Raw genomic sequence first — 17,661 nt, forward strand, 5'->3', positions numbered from 1 at the left:
AAGTGGCTTTTCCTAACTTTTGTTTTTAGCTAAACAAATATAAGATTCTTCCGTTAGTTCAATGGCATTTCCATGACACCAAATGTATCAAATCAATTGCCTTAGAATGTTTTGGTCCAAACAACTTAAAAACTTGAAATAAAGGAGTCCTAATTACAATATAACATCACTGAAATTTTACCACACTAAAGCTTGACAAAATTAAACTAGGGTTTAATTTACTAGACCATATCCTTTACTCTGCACTTACTCTGAGAATTTTTTGAAAACCCCTATAAAATTTGAAGGAATAGTAACTTTCACATTCGAAACGATAAAGACTACTCTCTGAAAAAACAGAAGTTCCCAATGTCTATAGCGTCCTGTCAAAACATGGGTTTTTAAAAAATAATCCAAGACAGATGTAATATTTGAAAACCTCACGACACAATACTCATCCCACTGTAAAATAAGATTGTTAGCAGCCTGTTACGGAACACAATCTTTGGAATACAATCCTTGTAAAACCAGTGTAGAGTTTTTACATTTCATTTGTGTGAAATGACAAAGCCACATTTTCTCCACCAAGGGGACAAGGGGGTGCAGAAGTTAAGCAGGCAGGCTGACCACACGCGGAGAGGCTGCGGAGGCCCGGAGGCTTCCAGACCCGCCCACCGGGAGGAGCAGAGAAGCACCTTGAATTCTAAGGGCTCCATTTCATAAAGGGGCAAGTGCCTGTCTACCTCAAAGAAGACAGCACTTTTGCTGGTGACCTTCATAATTTGTTTTTGTTTTTAGAAGTGGGGAAGGAAGCTTGTCACAAAGAACGTTCCAGGACTGGCTGGCTGGGAAAGATATTATGGATATGAGGGAGAGCAGAGGGAGAGGAGCTGAACAAGAGCCAGAGTCCCAAACTTTGTTGGGAAACTTTCAGCCAACGGCCCTCTCTGCTTGTGGGAATACAAGCATCTGTTGACATGTTAATACAGCAAACACAAGGATAAATCTCCTAGCCTAGTTTGGCAAAGCAGAGACACGGGGATGTGCTGGTTCAGAAGAGAGAAAGCAACGGTCAGGATGGACAGAGAGTGAACAGCAGAAGCGCCAGTGGTGTTACTTACGTGCGCGGGGAAAGGCTGGAGTCTCGTCCTGCTCTCTTCGGGGTGGTTCACTTCTCCCATTGGGAGATATGGTTTCTGACCTGATCCCGTCTCGTACATGGACATGGGCCTACTGCCCCGGGCAGACGGACGTCGCTTTAAGGAAGAGTGGTTGGAAGTGTCTGTGTACTCAGAACCAGTTTGCACCTGATATATATTGGTTGTGGCCTGTTTCCTGAGGTTCGAATTTTCACTCTGGAGTGTTTGAAGCTGAAAGAAATGTTTGGCAGTGGGACGGTGTTTTTCTACAGCAAGCAGAAAAAGCAAACACCAAGTAAACGCATACAACTACCAGCTTTAAACAGTAAGAACAGTAACGGCTAGCTGGGTCGAAAGTTACAGCAACTACAAACGAGAACTCTTTCTCCTAGAATGAGCGACACGCAATCAACTCACTTCATCACTTCAGCAAATTAAACAGCTTAGTTTCTCATTGTGGCAAAGTTGCAGTTTGGACTTTTTAAAAACGAAATGTCTAACTACTTCAAAACTGGTCATGGTGGGCCTGGGAAATGTTTGTGGGCAAGCTGTATTCTGGAGTGTTCTTAGGCTGTTTCAAGCAAGAGTTTGAGATCATTAAGACGTGACGTCACTTAGGTAACTCGCTTTTCAAATGATTCCTGAGCGATTTGCAAATGCCAAAAATGCCAGCAGACACCATGGAAGCAGCACAGAGATAACCAGGGTTGCTTTGCAAAGCAAGAAAGACAGTGAAGTTCAGCTTATGAAAAATCAGATGAGCTACTGCTTCCCAAAAAGCCAACAAGGAAAATTAGGATCAATAAATTTTTATTGCAGAATACTCTTGATATTCCAAACAATTTAGCACTTTTAAAAAAGAGAGGGAACTGAATCACGGTACGTTTGCTATATTAACATATCACGAAGAAAACTGGAGGCCTATCGAACTACGTTAACATCTTCGTCTGAATGCTCCACGTAGCACGCGTGCTTCCCTCTGGTGATCGGTCATCTTTCCGCCAGGGCCGGGACACCTGGCCTCGCTCTCCTTTGGCTTTTGTCACTCAAAAACGCGACCATGGCAGTGTCAGCTTTAAACACTCTAATGTGCCTGGCACCACCCTACTTTAGTTAGAGGCTGTCACTTGGAGACCCTGATTGCTCTTTCCATTCCTCACATGCAGGCTGCTTCATGGTGTTTGATGAATTAGAGTTAGGGGGTCAGCAAGGAATCGTGTCACTCCTTAGCGTCTGGCATTTCAAACACAATTAACTGAGTCCAGTCCTGCACAGTGTCCTTCCTCTCTGGTGCTCCTTCATCTTCCATGACACTTTATAAGCTGGGGGTGGTGTAAGTTCAGCTGTCTACTCTTTGACAGAGACTGTAAACTCTGACCAAATTCCCCACCAGGGCCAAGGCTTAAGTCCGCAAGCAAATGTATTTGCACCAGAAGATCATTACTTTCTCAATAGCAAGCCCATTCAGGGTTAGGAGTTACTTTCAATTTTTATTTAGAAAGCACCGATCTGTGAAAAATACACCAATAGTGGCTGCTCCTCTTCATTAATTAGCATCTTTTCCAAGCAACTGTTAAATATGAAAGATCAGACACAAATCATGCTACTTTGTCAACTATAAATACACAAGAACGTTTACCTAACTTTGAAACAAAACCAACACATCTTTGCAAAATAAGCAAATTCTACATACTTTATAGTCATAGTGCCAAATTTTTGTGACAGTCCGACTTACTGCTTCTGCCACAGAAATCCCCTCAGTTCTTGTTTTTTTCTATATGTGATCCACTAAAGAATGGCAGACAGATTGCTTCTATACCACAAAGGCTTTCAGGGTATAACTTCTATCTGCGACTTGTTTTCCAAAGAAAGAACAGCTGCAAAGTGATAAGCAGCCACTGAAAATTCCTACATTCCAGGACAGAGGCAGGCATGAGGTGCCTGTCAAACTATTTATTAGAGAGCCCCCATCCTAAAGTGAAATGGATGCAGTGCAGGGAGTGAGGAGAACAGACACATGCCTCTGGATGAGCAACTGGGGTGTCTGGTCATGTGTCTGTGTAAAAACCTTCCCTTAGGGTTTTTTAGACAAGGTCTTGAAACGTGAAACTTCATCTTTTTTTAAAAAAAATTTTTTTTTTTCAACGTTTATTTATTTTTGGGACAGAGAGAGACAGAGCATGAACGGGGGAGGGGCAGAGAGAGAGGGAGACACAGAATCGGAAACAGGCTCCAGGCTCTGAGCCATCAGCCCAGAGCCTGACGCGGGGCTCGAACTCACGGACGCGAGATCGTGACCTGGCTGAAGTCGGACGCTTAACCGACTGCGCCACCCAGGCGCCCCGTGAAACTTCATCTTAATGCTTTTCATGCCTCTAAAACATCCAGCGTGGATTTTACTTGAATGTGTTTTGATGAGCACAAGTTCCTTGTCTTGATTTCAAAAAATTTTAGTCCTCTGTATTTAGAGAGATGTTCTAGAATAAATTTGATTGATGCCAATCTTAATAAGAATCAGATCATACTTTTTGTTTGGAAGGAGTGTAACAGGTAATGAAAAGTTACAGATAATTCAATAGTTCCAGAAATCAAGAGCATTTCTAAGAATTGAGGAGATAATCCATGAGCAATGGCAAATAATTTCACTCTGCATTTCTCAAGGTTCAAGACATTTGTTTTCAAAGATACGAGGTTATCTCTGGTGACTTCTATAAATACTAAAAGAGCATTTTAGAAAAAAAAAATGAAAATGGAAAAAAGGTGATGCTTAGCAGACTGATTTATACTGGCAAAGTCGGCATGTTTCAGAAAGAGTCACCTCAACAAATTTATTAGTTCAGTTAATGGGACAAACTATAATTCATTAAATAGAAAATACTTCAGAAAAGACAGAGGAAGTGCAAGCCCTCTATGATTACACAGCAAAAGGGCTCTTGGTCTGCCTTGTTCATGGCTGCACACCAGCTGGCACAGAACAGGTGTTGGATAGAAATCTGGTTGATCTTAAGGCAGTATTGTAGGTTTGGAGCATTTTTCTAAAAAAAAAAAAAAAAAAAGGTCTAGATCTCAACATCAAAAGAATTCTAGACCAAGCCCCAGGTGAGAGTGCACTGCAGTGTCTGTCCTTGACAGGCAGAGGGGACAGACTTTTTAGTTCTTTGGCCTTCCTTTAGGGAGCGTCACTGGAAAGGGCCCAATCACAAAGGGAGCGAACCTTGTCCTCTGTTCTTGATAATGATTCTGAAACACTACTCTTCAAATGACAGAATTAAGGCACAGACACATACTTTGTTTTGTTTCTGCTTAAGGGAAGCGTACAAAATCTCATCTCGTAGAGAATTGAATGATGGTAATAGCACCCACAAAGTCTTGGACAGAATTGAGAATTTTTAAAACTTCCTTTTCTTAGCCTTCTCGTAAAGAGTTATGTCCATAACCCCCCTCTTAAGCATATTCCTTGCTACTATTAGCCACACTCCTTTTAGAGATTAATATGTTCATATATTTCTCACTCTCCCAAAAAGGAGTGAATGAGAAAATGCCAGACAAATGGGATTTGTACAGCTCTCACTCACGCACATGAAAAATGTTTTCTTGTATTTACTGAGCGCCTACTCTGTGGCAGGCCCTGCTGTAGGCTCTGAGGACATCATAAATTAGAAGTACCGGTGGAAAACAGAGCGGGGTGTGGGATGGGGCTGCTGGAGCTGGTGGGTAACAACTGAGACTAAGAGTGAGCAGGGATGACAGCCCCTGCACGGAGTGCTGGTCAGCACAGACACCTGTCCAGGGCTTTTGTCCGCTCTGTCTTCACGGTGTAAATAGTCTTTAGAAGGAGCAATAAACAGCAAGGACTGCATCCCTGGAGGGGCATGCAGATTCCCAGGGAGCACGGAGTAGTGCAAAGGTGGCTGCAACTAGGTTATTACGTGTCAACTACTTGGGAAATTCACTCTGGATTTATTTCCCATCAAAACCACTTCGTCTGAACTCCAAATACACACTGCTTCCAAAAAGACAGCTTGGCCAAAGGTTCTTAGGTCTGTTACAATAACTGCTTTTCTCCCCCTCTGCCCACAAGCATCGTGCCTGGGATTCTTCCTTATGCTACAGGGTTAAAGAGTCAATCATCCTGGCATTTATTGACATGTTACCTTTTTCTGCATAATTCTCAGCTCGTCACTCAAGTTGTTATTCACCTTCATTAGCTGTTGTATCTTGGCCTCAGAAGCCACTAGAGCGTTTTTGACCTCCATAAATTCCTGCACAGTGACTGGTCCATCTGATAAATCTGAATCTAGGCTCTAAAAATAAATTGGGGAAAATGTTCACAATCGGAGATGATGATAACATTCAAGACTCACAGCTAAAGAATTTCTAAAGTCTGACCATGCCAGATGGACTGCAAAGTTAATCAAACCAAATCAAGCCTTCAGGGAGTAATGCAAAAATAAAACATAAAGGTAGAATTACTGTAATACTTGAAAAATACTAGAGTCGATATTTTCTAACAGAACAGGAGGTGCAGCCCTAAATCTAGTCTGACGATGACTCTCTCAGTGCATTTTTCTGGTACTGCCTGACTTTCTCTTGCCCATTCCTTTTTCTTTAAAGGTTTTAAGTAATCTCTGCACCCAATGTGGGGCTCGAACTCACAACCCCAAGATCAAGAGTCACATGCAACTGAACCAGCCAGGTACCCTCCTTTTCTTTTTAAAAATTCGTTCTTTCAGTAATTCCTTCATTCCAATCTGTATTGAGCATCAGGCAGTGTTCTAGGGACTTGGGATATGTAAAAAGAGAAAACAAAGATCCCTGCTTCCACAGTGTTTGCACCCCAGCAGAGTGGGAGAGAGACAGAAGATGACAAGTGCTGTGGAAAAGAGAATATGGAGCAGGGTAAGGGGCCGGGGAGAGAAGTAGGGGTGAAGTGGGTGCGTTTTAATAAGGCAGGTGGGATAAGCCTTTGGGTAGGTGAGACATGAGTAACAGCCAGAAGGACATTAGTCAAGTGGAAGGACAGTAGTTGAGTGACTGTCCGGAGGAGGAACATTCTAGCCAGCAGCAGAGCTCAGCTAGAGGGCGTGGGTGTGCAAGGCAGAGAGGAAGAAGCCAGTTGGTAGGATCTGGTCATGACTTTGGCTTTTGCTCTGACTGAATCTGGTGCTTCAGGGACACTGGACAGAGGCGGATAAGATGGGGCAAGTGACCTCTGCTGTCCCCTCCGCATCCCCTGCATCTGCCAGGGGATCCACCCTTCTTACAGTCGTGTGAGCTGGACAGCTCTGGACACATCCTCTTTAAGTCCATACCCCCACTGCACACATCCATCTTATCACTGTTTATTTGTCTTCCTGTCCACCTGTTCTCAAACGTTTGCTGAGCCCCTCTGTGGGCCAGATCTGGGGCAAGGTCCTGGTGACTCAGCAGTGGGTGAACCGGCCAGGCCTCTACTGCTTCTCCCTGGGCCCACGTTTACTCTGCTACCAAGACTTCCCTTCTACCCAGACTCTCTCAGCACGGGCCCGTGGCGGCCCACGTCAGCTCCTGTCTGGACCTCCAGCAGTACCCCACCTGGGTTTCTTATCTTCCTCCACTCTCTGACCCGCCGAGAACAGTACTCCCAAAAGAGAGGAACCCAAACTGCTGACCTTAGCCCTCCTCACCTGCCTAAGAGCTTCTCGGGCTCTGTGCTGTCCGCCAAGGTGTGGACTCTTCAGCCTGGTGTCACATTCCTCTGTGGTATGAGCCCTGCCCTCTGCTGGAGCTCTGAGTTCCACTTGTTTTTGGCTGTCTCTACACATGAGCAGGTTCCTCCAGATGCCCTCTTTCACCTTCCCTCTGCCTAGACCACCCTTCTCTGCCTCTCCACATGCCTAACCCTGTGCATCCTTTAAGGCATATATTAACTGCCACCCCACTTACACAGCCTCCCCTGACACCTGTCCTCAGCAACAAGCTGCATCTCCTCACACACCCCTACCCCCCAGCTTCCGTTTGTGCTTCTTATGACACTTTGTACCACTGAGAGCAGTTCTCTCTCCTACTAGGCAACTAGGCAGGGAGAGCCTCACAGGAAAGGGACCAGGCCTCATTCGGGAGAGTATTATCCAGAGAAGTCACTCAGTAAACATTTGTCGGAAGAATAAAATGCACTGGTCCCTGCTCACAAGTTTTATAAAGTCACAACTAAAGCTGTGATTTCGCAACGAACTTAGAGACACGGACCCCCTGTTAACCTCACTGGTCTAAGTTAGTAGTAAGCCGAACAGTACCTCCAGAGCACTTTTCACAGTGGTTGATAAATAAGGCGATTTTGCAGGAGCAAAGATTTCAGAAAGAAACATGTTCTTCCTTTCTGTGTGCAACATGTCGCCTCACCTTCTGCCTATTTGCCTTGCTTGCAGTAGGTTCCAGATCCGTGTCTTCATCTGAGGCCACACTGTCATAGTCCGGCTGGTCATTGTCTTGACTCTCGACACTGTGCTGGTTACTGATTGTTTTCAGTATGAGCTCCACGTTGTCTATCAACAGAAACAAACAACTTTTCTTCAGGCCTAAAAAAACTTTTATCCCCAAAATCCACTGGGAGGATTTTTGGGTTTAGCCATTTAAAGACTAAAAGAAAATGGCAGAAATAGCAATGTTATATTCACACCAAAACAGGAATCACAGAGGTTATCAACCAGAAAGGGCCTTACTATCAACTGCATGGAGGTATTTAAGCATCCCTGCAGGCCACTTAGCAAATGTGGGTAAATTAATTAGGTGGTTTAGGAAAGTGCTGCTCAGATTGAGAAGGCAGGCTCCCAAGTTTCTCATTATTCCAGGAGACAGAGCACAGAGCTTAGTTCCAACTCATGGAAATAACACTGTAACTACTATAAGATTAACTGTGATTCTATTTTAATTGTAACTTGTTTACAAGGTAATGACATGGAAAAGAAACTGTTAAAATGGAGCCTAGTGAACTTGGTGCTCAAAGAACAGGCTCCTGGCATTTAGTCAGCTGACTGCCAGAGAGGAGAAAACAACTCAGTGGACACACATACCCATGCCAGGAAGGTATGGCCTACAGGGGAGCAGGGATGATTCCACAGGCTCTAACACGCTTTGAATAAAACATTTCACAAATTATCCAAGCCTCTCCAACTTCTCTCAGTCAACTCAAGCTGACCTCTGATTTCCAGTGTTATTTCTGGTTTGTATCTGGGTGACAAATTATGGTTACTCAAAAGGAATTTTAAGTTTTCAAATTAATATTTAAAATATATGTATCATCTGACTACAGAAACAATACTCAATGCTGGGGTGCCTGGGTCGCTCAGTCAGTTGAGCGTCTGACTCCTAATTTCAGCTCAGGTCATGATCCCATGGTCCTGCGTTGGGCTCTGTGCTGAGTGTGGAGCCTGCTTAGGATTCTCTCTGTCTCTCTCTTTCTCTCTCGCTCTCTCTCTCCCCACCGCCTTACCCCTCTACCCCACTCACTCTAGCTAAAAATATATATAATAATAATAATAATAGAAAAGAGGCAATACTCCATAAAGAATAATGGTAATCACTCCTAGCTATTGATCTATGTTAGTCTATACCCTTCCAGAGTTTTCCCTAAACATATACATATAAAGAGCCAATTTCATCAATAGCAGTTGGTATGGTATAGAAAGTTGCTGTGTAGGGGCGCCTGGGTGGCGCAGTTGGTTAAGCGTCCGACTTCAGCCAGGTCACGATCTCGCGGTCTGGGAGTTCAAGCCCCGCGTCGGGCTCTGGGCTGATGGCTCAGAGCCTGGAGCCTGTTTCCAATTCTGTGTCTCCCTCTCTCTCTGCCCCTCCCCCATTCATGCTCTGTCTCTCTCTGTCCCAAAAATAAATAAACGTTGAAAAAAAAAATTTTTAAAAAAAAAAGAAAAGAAAGTTGCTGTGTAGACTAAATTAGCAAATCCTGAACCAGTGACCATCGTTTCTGTGGAAACACAGGGTTGGGTTCCTGCCAGCCTCTGGTCACATCATTTCTGTCAACCAATCAATATAGAACCTTACTTTATGTGTGTTTCTGTTTAAAGGCACCTTTAGAATATATATATATATATATATATATATATATATATATATATATATATATATATATATATTTTTTTTTTTTTTTTTTTTACGAGCGCCTGGGTGGCTCAGTGAGTTAACCATCTGACTTTGGCTCAGGTTATGATCTCACAGTTTGTGAGTTTGAGCACTACATCGGCTCTGCGGTCAGCGTAAAGCCCGCTTCAGCTCCTCTGTCCTTGTCCCTCCCCCACCTCACTTATGCTCTTTCTCTCTCTCCCTAAAATAAATAAACATTGAATATATACATATGTGTTTATTTATATTGATGTTTAATATAATATATATTTATATTTAATGTTTATTTATTTATTTTGAGAGAGAGAGAGCACGCACATGCAGAGGGGCAGAGAGGGAGACTGAGAGAATCCCAAGCAGGCTCTGTGCTGTCAGCGAAAAGCCCAATGTGGGTCTCAAACTCATGAACTATGAGATCATGACCTGAGCCAAAATCAAGAGTCAGACACTTAGACTGAGCTACTGAGGTGCCCCTAAAAACATCTTAAAAATTTTTTTTGTTTTTAATGTTTATTTTTGAGAGAGAGAGGGCGAGGGAGGAACAGAGAGAGACACACAGAATCCAAAGCAGGCTCCAGGCTCTGAGCTGTCAGCACAGAGCCTGACGTGGGGCTTGAACTCATGAACCGTGAGATGATGACCTGCAGAGCCAAAGTCGGACACTTAATCAACTGAGCCACCCAGGTGCCCCATAAAAACACCTTTAATATACATTGTCGATTCATTAACATTGAATTGACAGCGAACAGCACTATCCAATTCATGTGCGAACCAACCTTATCTCACACAGGTATTTTCTCCATAAGGCACATCACAGCCTCCTTGTGCTTAGGAGCCCCAGAGAGCACTTGAGTACAATGCCGCGGGCCCATTTTAAGCAGCAAAATCATCAACAAAAGGCACAAAAATGTAAAAATGTGGTACTAAGTAGACCTAAAAAGGACACTTATTAACAATATGAGAATTGAGACAAAAAGGCAGAGTACGGCCTAGTTCAGTTTCAGCTGGGAATGTGTGTTTTGGGTGACTCAAATATTTTGCCACTCTGCACATGTCCACGAGTTTCCATGGGGAGTACTGATGTTGAGGTTACAGATAAATTTCAGTTAACAGATGAATTTGCAAATATAGGATGTGCAAATAACGACGGCTGATTATGTATTTACACAGTACTTCCATGTGATATATTCACTTGCACATATGTATGTGTATAAATGGTCTCCTTACAAAACTGCAATTACACTAAACCTTTTTTAGAAAAACTGATTTATTACTTTCTATCACTCTATATTCTTTGGGGAAAAAAAGGTTGCACTACTCAAATATATTCAAATTCTCACTGCTTACCTGTTGCAAACTGTTACCTGTTTCCAATGTTTTCAGTGTTACATATATGTGTAACATCTTTGATTATTTACCCTCAAGTTAGCTAGAAACGGAACCACCAAATCAAAGAGTATGTACATTTTGACATTTCAAATTTACATAAGGACCTTTACCACTACACCTTTGCCAAAATTTAGTAAATTTCCTTAGAATCTGCTTATTCCTGTTGACTAGTAAAATCAAAAACTGATGTCAGGGGCGCCTGGGTGGCGCAGTCGGTTAAGCGTCCGACTTCAGCCAAGTCACGATCTCGCGGTCCGTGAGTCCGAGCCCCGCGTCGGGCTCTGGGCTGATGGCTCAGAGCCTGGAGCCTGTTTCCGATTCTGTGTCTCCCTCTCTCTCTGCCCCTCCCCCGTTCATGCTCTGTCTCTCTCTGTCCCAAAAATAAATAAAACGTTGAAAAAAAAAATTAAAAAAAAAACAAAAAACTGATGTCAGTTGATGATTACTGTCTTTGGGGAATATGATGCTAACTGAAAACTTAATTTTTATAGTCTGTACTTCTTCCGTTTAAATGCTTTAATAATAGGGGCACCTGGGTGGCTGAGTCAGTTAAGCATCTGACTTTGGCTCAGGTCATGATCTCCCGGTTCGTGGGCTTGAGCCCTGTGTCAGGTTCTGTGCTGACAGCTCAGAGCCTAGAGCCTGCTTCGGATTCTATGTCTCCCTCTCTCTCTGCCCCTCCCCCACTCACGCTCTGTCTCTCTTTCTCTCTCTCTCTCTAAAATACAAATAAACATTAAAAAAATTTAAATGCTTTATAATAAAAAACATATTCTACGGGCACCTTGGGGGCTCAGTCAGTTGAGTCTACTCTTGATCTTGGCTCAGGTCATGATCTCACAGTTCGTGGGATTGAGCCCCACATCAGGCAGGCTCTGTACTGACAGCACTGAACGTGCTTGGGATTCTCTCTCCCCTTCTCTCTCTGCCCCCACCCCCCCACTTGTGTGCACACACCTTCTCTCTCTCTCAAAATAAGTAAACTTAGGAAAAAATGTATTATATATAATTAGAAAAAAACCAGTAAGTATAGAGTAACGGGAGATGGGGAAAAGTGTGTTCCTAAGCACAGACTCAGGACGCTGAGCTACTGAACTAGATGCAACAGGGCACCTTGGAAATGGGGCTTGGTGCTCTCTACAATTTTAAACCACAACAATTCTTACTGAAGACATCTAAGTTTATAGTAACAAGTTTTAATTATTTAGAACTCAGTTTTGTATGTAAGCAACAGCAGGTAAGCTGTAATATCAATTAAGAGGGTTGATTTTCTTATGTCCTTTAATAAGATCTAAGTCAGACTTTTGGATTAATTTCAGGATGCATTTTTTGTTTTTTTAACTGGGAGGAGTTGGGGGGTTTCCAGTAAGGACTGGAAAACCTGACAGACAAATTCTAAAAGAGCTGTAACACTCCGGACGCAATTCTATAGGAAGATAGGTGATCTAAGAGGAAGAAACATATAAGGTAAATTTGAATAGCAGTTAGTAACACTGAAATATTTATCATTCATCAGGGCTCAAAAAAGGTAAACTTTTCATTATGACTGCTTTAATTAGTTTGTCATTTTAAACTTAACACGTGTGTCAAGTTTAGAAGACCAAAGAAGCAAACATTTAGTGGTTTGAAACAGTTACCTTTTGAACCAGAAAGAGGACTGCCTTGCTGTCTCCTCTTGGCATCACTGAGAATGTCGATGACCAGTGTGGCAAACTCATGGGCGTTAAACCGAGCTAGTTTCTGTCTGCCCTGAGTGAGAAAATAATTGGAAATATTTCCACATGTGAAAACATATGCGTCAATATTCACATAAAACCAGTTACACTATCGTCAGATTTCAGCAGACTTCCAAAACATGATCTAAGTACCACCGCAGGTTAATGGAGTCACACATCAATGTTTTCCTTGCAAATAGTCTAGAACCATCTACATAAGAGAACTAGATACCATTTAAATTCTCACAGTGCACATTTCTGAAAAAAAAACAAAATGTTTCTACCTGATGCTTTTTTCCATTACAATTCAATTTCAGAGTAGACCCAATAATGAAAAATTTGGAAGAAAATTGTAAAATTTCAAGATAAAGTTAAAAATGCTGGGAACTGCCTTTGCCATTAATCAACAAACATTAAAAACCCTTCCCAATTTACTCAACTTTTCTCCTCATTATGGGTGCTTAGGCTGTTTTGAATGCTCTATTATTTTATACAGTGCTCTGAAGAAAATCACCGTGCATAATTCTTTGTATTTTTATTTTACTAGCATATATTCCCAACTAAAGATTTCTGGTGTGAAAGGATGGACTTAATTTTGAGGCTTTTAAAATCAGTTAACAAACTGACTTTCTGAAGTCTACAGCAACATAAACTCTTACCTGCAGCATCAGAAAGCCCATTTCACCATACCCCTACCAGCTTCAAGTATCCTTTATTACATTCTTTATTAATTGGGTTGATGAAATTTTCATTAATGCCTTTTCATTAATGCTTTCTTGGATCACTAATAAAGTTAAACATTTCTTCATATTTGTAAGCCATTTATATTTCCTCCGTGAATTGTTTCATATTCTTTGACAGTCTTCTGTTTACATTTTTTGCTTTTCTTACCAATTTCTTGAGTTTTTTGTGCGTGTGTGTGTGTGTATATATATAAAGGACAGTTAACATTTTAATCAAACAAAAATGTAAAATACCTGTCCTGGGAAAATGAAATACCATGTTATCAGCCATTCTCCAAATAACACTACCAGTTCCTTCTCAGATTCGGCCACTTGCCTGATTCCGTGTTGAAGAGTACTCAGGATTGACCGGAAGGAAGGGGACGACAGTTGTCTCGGTTACCAGGGTGCTGTGGTTTTGCGTGGCAAGCCAGACTAGCCAGAGGAAAGAGCCAGAGATAGAATCTTATCACCATGGGTGCGCCACCGCCCCTCTGACAGCCGCGGCTCCCATGTCATGAGGGAGACTCGGGGAAGCACACTCCGAAACCAACATACACAAAAGTAAATGTCGACACACACATCATCAGGACAGGAGAAATCAGGCAAGTAAAACACTGAGGTGGGCAGCTTGTCACTGCCCACTGACAAGAGAAGCTTATTAGAAAAAGCCACGTGTTCAGTCACCTGCATCAGTCTCTCGCCTGTCAACTTCATCGTACACATCCATGGCAAGTTCTTCAAACAAATGATTACTTAGCTGCAAGTAAAAAAATATCAGGAACACAAGGGACAAGGATTAACACTAGCAGAATGAGTGGGCATTGTGACTTATTCACCCTTTGATCTCCAATGTCTTATCCAAAGCCAGTGCTTAGTAAAATACCGACTGTTAAACAGACAATAACATTTCCAGAACAGTACAGCTCCTCTAGAAATTTCTGCCTCCCACAGCAGCCTCACTCCTTTGTAATACGTAGACAGGGGTGTGCTATGAAGGAGTAAGAGGCATCTGAAGTGCACAATCTCAAAAGTAGGGTCCTGTTCTCCACTCTTTGCGTGACATCACCCTTTAAAGTCCCCCTCTTCTGCTCGTGAGCAACTGCCAGTGCCTCTGAATATAAAGAATCCTAAACCCTTGATGGGATAGAGACGCCAAAACATGCCATTCTGAAAAGATAAAACATGTCACCGCACAAGCTACCAACCAGACTTCGGCAAGTCTCTGCTGTATTCTTCAGTAAGCAGGCTTCCAATCCCCCAAACCAAGTGTCCCCAGCAAAAAACACCTGTCTATACTCAGTACATTGTGCAGTGTTGGCCAACAAAACAATCTCCACACTGCCTGGAACGCCTGCCTGGCGGCCACTGGGATAAAAAAGACACTCAGGGTCTTCCTCAAGCCACCTGAGGCTAAGCGTCCACCAGGTGGCTCTAGTTCTCTGCACTTTTCCCCTTATAAAAAACACCCAGATGTTTGGTGGCAGTCACTTTTTAGTTGACACTGAATGTCTTTTATTCCTGACCGTATTCCTTACGTCCACCCACAGTACCTGGCACAGAGATGGGGCCCAGGAAATATCCAGCACACGCTGACCAGAAGGTATTTTATGTGGCAATTTAAAATGCTGGCTACACAGACCTTGTGAGAGCTTGCTAAAATGAATACAATTGCTGGATGAAAGAAGCAGGATATAAAATCCTATAATTATGATTGAGCTTCCATTAAAAAAAAATGATAGGCATATGAAACGAGAATTAGAAGAAACATACCAAAATACTGTGCCTGAATCCATTAAGAATACAGTGAATGAAAAGGATTCCCCTTGTCCATTTTCCAAATTTTCTCTAGTGTGGTTAACTTATATTTGTAATTGAAAATAAGCTCTGATAGCGTTTTGCTGGATAAGGTGACGAGCGACTGGAGACCTAAACTTGCATCACAAATATCGGTCTCTTTCCAATAAGGGGCTACAAGCTAAGATTATTATTACTGACAGTAACTACAACAGCAATACTGAGGGCTCACACCTCAGGTACTGTGCTACTGTCATCATATTAATACTCATGACACTTCTGTGCAGATAGAAACTATGATCATCCCACCCTACAGACAAGGAAATTGAGGCCCAGAAATTAGCAGCTTGCCTAAAGCCACAAAGCCAGCAAGTAATGGACCTGAGATCCAAGTTTAAGTCTCTCCAAATGTTAACGCTTAACTAATTCAAGAAACACATTAGTCTAATTATATTTTTCTCAGTTTCTTATCAGGGAGGGAGATACTGTGGGACAACCACTGAAGTGGCACTGATCAAGCTGTCCCTTGTGAGGAGACCACTGGGTGGGGTCAAGAGGTACTGACAGCAGCCTGTCTCACTGAGCAGTTCAGATCTGCAGCCACTGATGGATCGTAAGTCCTCTTTCCAGGAGAGGACACCACAGCCCAGAAAGGCTAAGGAGCTTGTCAGAGATGAGCTCTCTAACTGACCAGTCTGACCACAGCCCAGGTTCTTGGGATCTGTACTCAACTTTGTTCCACATATTTGTCTAGTGCCTGCCACATGCTAGAGATATTACAGACATAACCCCACCTTTATGCGGTTTTCAGTCTAGCAAATGTAGGTTAGTTAAGGGAGACTGAGTATTATCTATAACGTGTGAATTATTTAAAATAAAAATTGGCTTATATACTCTTAAGTAATTAAAATGAAATCACAGACTATTTGGTGCTATCTGATTCCAAAGGTTATCATCTTAATCATCCTACCATATGACCGCCTTAATTTAAGAAAGGTGATAAAACACACAGACACACAAAACCACAGATACAGAACACAGAGACACCAGATTGCATAAAATACATTTATTTCATATCACAAATACTAGTAACGATAGACTCACTTGTATGTCATATTCAGTACTTAGTATTATTTGGAGCGCTAGTGAAGAGGAACGAGGAGAAAGTCCTACATTAGGGGAGAGGTGCAGCTTCAGAGTCAGGCTTGGGGAAACTTCCACCTATACTGTCAAGGTGGTCAGATTTCAGTTACTTGAATGACAAAAGGGCTGGAAGCTGGGGAAGGAGAAGACTGCAGAAAGACAGGATTCCCGAGAGAGGACCTGAAGGTGGCCTTAGAGAGTGTAAACCCAAAAAGAAACAAACACTTGCACTTGCACACATGTGTGCATGCACACACACGCACAAACACACACATGCATGTGCGCAGGCACGCAGTGGGAATCAGATGGAAAGCAGGGCAAAAACTGAATGGTGAGAACTGGATGACACTCTTTGAGGTGAAGAAAAGAAGTTAGGAATCTTGGTTCAGATCCAGAGGGCTGTGAGGACAGCCAGAGGCGGGAAATCTGGTGATTACAGTGGTTGGGGAAGCACCCTGGTGAGGCTTCAACTGGGGGGGCCCCAACAAAGGGAAAGCGCTCCCAGAGAAGCTGGCTGGTCAGGGTCCTGACTAGGGCTGAGGTGGGCAGGCTGGAAAGAAGTATGCAGACCGAAGGGAGCTGGGTGAGCTCTGAGTGCACACCCGGGGCAGGACCACCAGCCCTCGACAGCATGCACTTACAAAGCTCTGATGAATGAAGCGGGCTAAGCAAGACCATGATACTGGCGGCTGGACCCCAGATGGCAGCGGGTGGAGCTGCGGTACTCACCATTCCAGTACCAAATTGTGCCATTCCCTAGTGTGCTATAAGGCTACCGGAAGGAATCCTACGAAGTGTGTCCCACTTACTGTTTTACAGGGAGAGAAACTAAGGAACTCTTATGAAAAGAAACAGCTTCCTAATGTCAAAGGCACAGTCTTCACTTTGAAAACGACAGAGAAAAAAACGCCATTACTTGAAGCAGAGCCAATAAATTGGATCTACTAAACTTAATAGTACTTCCCATCTTCTTCTCTACATACTCAGTGCTCTGCTTCTGATTTAACAACATCTGAGAGTATGAAAAGTCATCTGATGTAACAGGTAACGGGCTAAGGATAGGAATTAGCAGGATGCATGAACTGAACTCCACACTGAACTTCACTAGGAAACAGAGATACTCACAGATTGAAGCTTCTTCTTAGCAGCTTTTGCCAATTCAGACAAATCCAGGCTGCTAAGAAAATGTACAAAACTAATAAGCACATAAATAAAAACCATTTTTGTGAGCCTGGCAGAAGATTAAGATAGTCAAGGCATCAAGACATTAATTACAGTTCATGGACATGGTCAGAAACAAAAATTCTACAGCCCATTAGAGTTAGTGAGAAAACTCTGAACACAAAAACTTGTAACTCCTTTTAGAAATATCATGCTCAGGTAACATAGTAAAGGGAAAAATAATCACCAGATAACTAAAAGACAAAAACTACTGCCAGGCTAGTCGCCAACCCCTTTATGTGAGAAGTCACAATTCTTAAAGTACTAAAAAAAAAAAAAAAAAGCACGACAGAAGGAAATACGAAAAGGGCAGAATGAGAAAAACCAGAAGGGCGAGATTACATCTAGAACAGCAGCTAATCATTTCATAAACTCTTGACAGTATTTGTGCAAAGGTAATTGGTTAAATAAGAATTTCAAGTTCATTCCTGCAGCTGT

At 42.6% G+C, this 17,661-nt stretch overlaps 1 protein-coding gene, 1 long non-coding RNA gene and 1 other non-coding gene across 38 annotated transcripts in view; all 3 read right to left on the reverse strand.

The window, feature by feature from the left end:
• GIT2 (GIT ArfGAP 2) overlaps positions 1-17,661 on the reverse strand; it is a 52,361-nt gene that overhangs the window by 14,703 nt on the left and 19,997 nt on the right. For 6 of the 36 annotated variants that reach the window (XR_006707812.1, XM_045459160.1, XM_045459158.1 and 3 more), the window contains 7 exons: positions 17,128-17,179; positions 13,750-13,822; positions 13,400-13,497; positions 12,263-12,374; positions 7,500-7,642; positions 5,273-5,422; positions 1,101-1,349 (listed from right to left, as the gene is read on the reverse strand). Coding sequence is in view for 35 of the 36 variants with exons in the window: in XM_045459160.1 (XP_045315116.1) it covers positions 1,101-1,349; positions 5,273-5,422; positions 7,500-7,642; positions 12,263-12,374; positions 13,400-13,497; positions 13,750-13,822; positions 17,128-17,179 (877 nt within the window). In the remaining variant the exon portion in view is untranslated. Of the gene's footprint in view, positions 1-1,100; positions 1,350-1,911; positions 2,689-5,272; positions 5,423-7,499; positions 7,643-12,262; positions 12,375-13,399; positions 13,498-13,749; positions 13,823-17,127; positions 17,180-17,661 lie in introns of those variants that run through there. The other 30 variants (XM_045459183.1, XM_045459186.1, XM_045459185.1 and 27 more) reach the window with 14 other exon arrangements.
• On the reverse strand, positions 11,979-12,040 carry LOC123588623. Its single transcript, XR_006707941.1, has one exon. It is a non-coding gene; the product is annotated as a U7 small nuclear RNA (small nuclear RNA).
• On the reverse strand, positions 15,911-17,121 carry LOC123588338. The gene is made up of 2 exons (XR_006707815.1): positions 16,732-17,121; positions 15,911-16,193 (listed from the first exon to the last, which is right to left on the reverse strand). It is a non-coding gene; the product is annotated as an uncharacterized LOC123588338 (long non-coding RNA).

The sequence above is a fragment of the Leopardus geoffroyi genome, chromosome D3 (assembly GCF_018350155.1).
Source record: "Leopardus geoffroyi isolate Oge1 chromosome D3, O.geoffroyi_Oge1_pat1.0, whole genome shotgun sequence".
NCBI lineage: Eukaryota > Metazoa > Chordata > Mammalia > Carnivora > Felidae > Leopardus > Leopardus geoffroyi.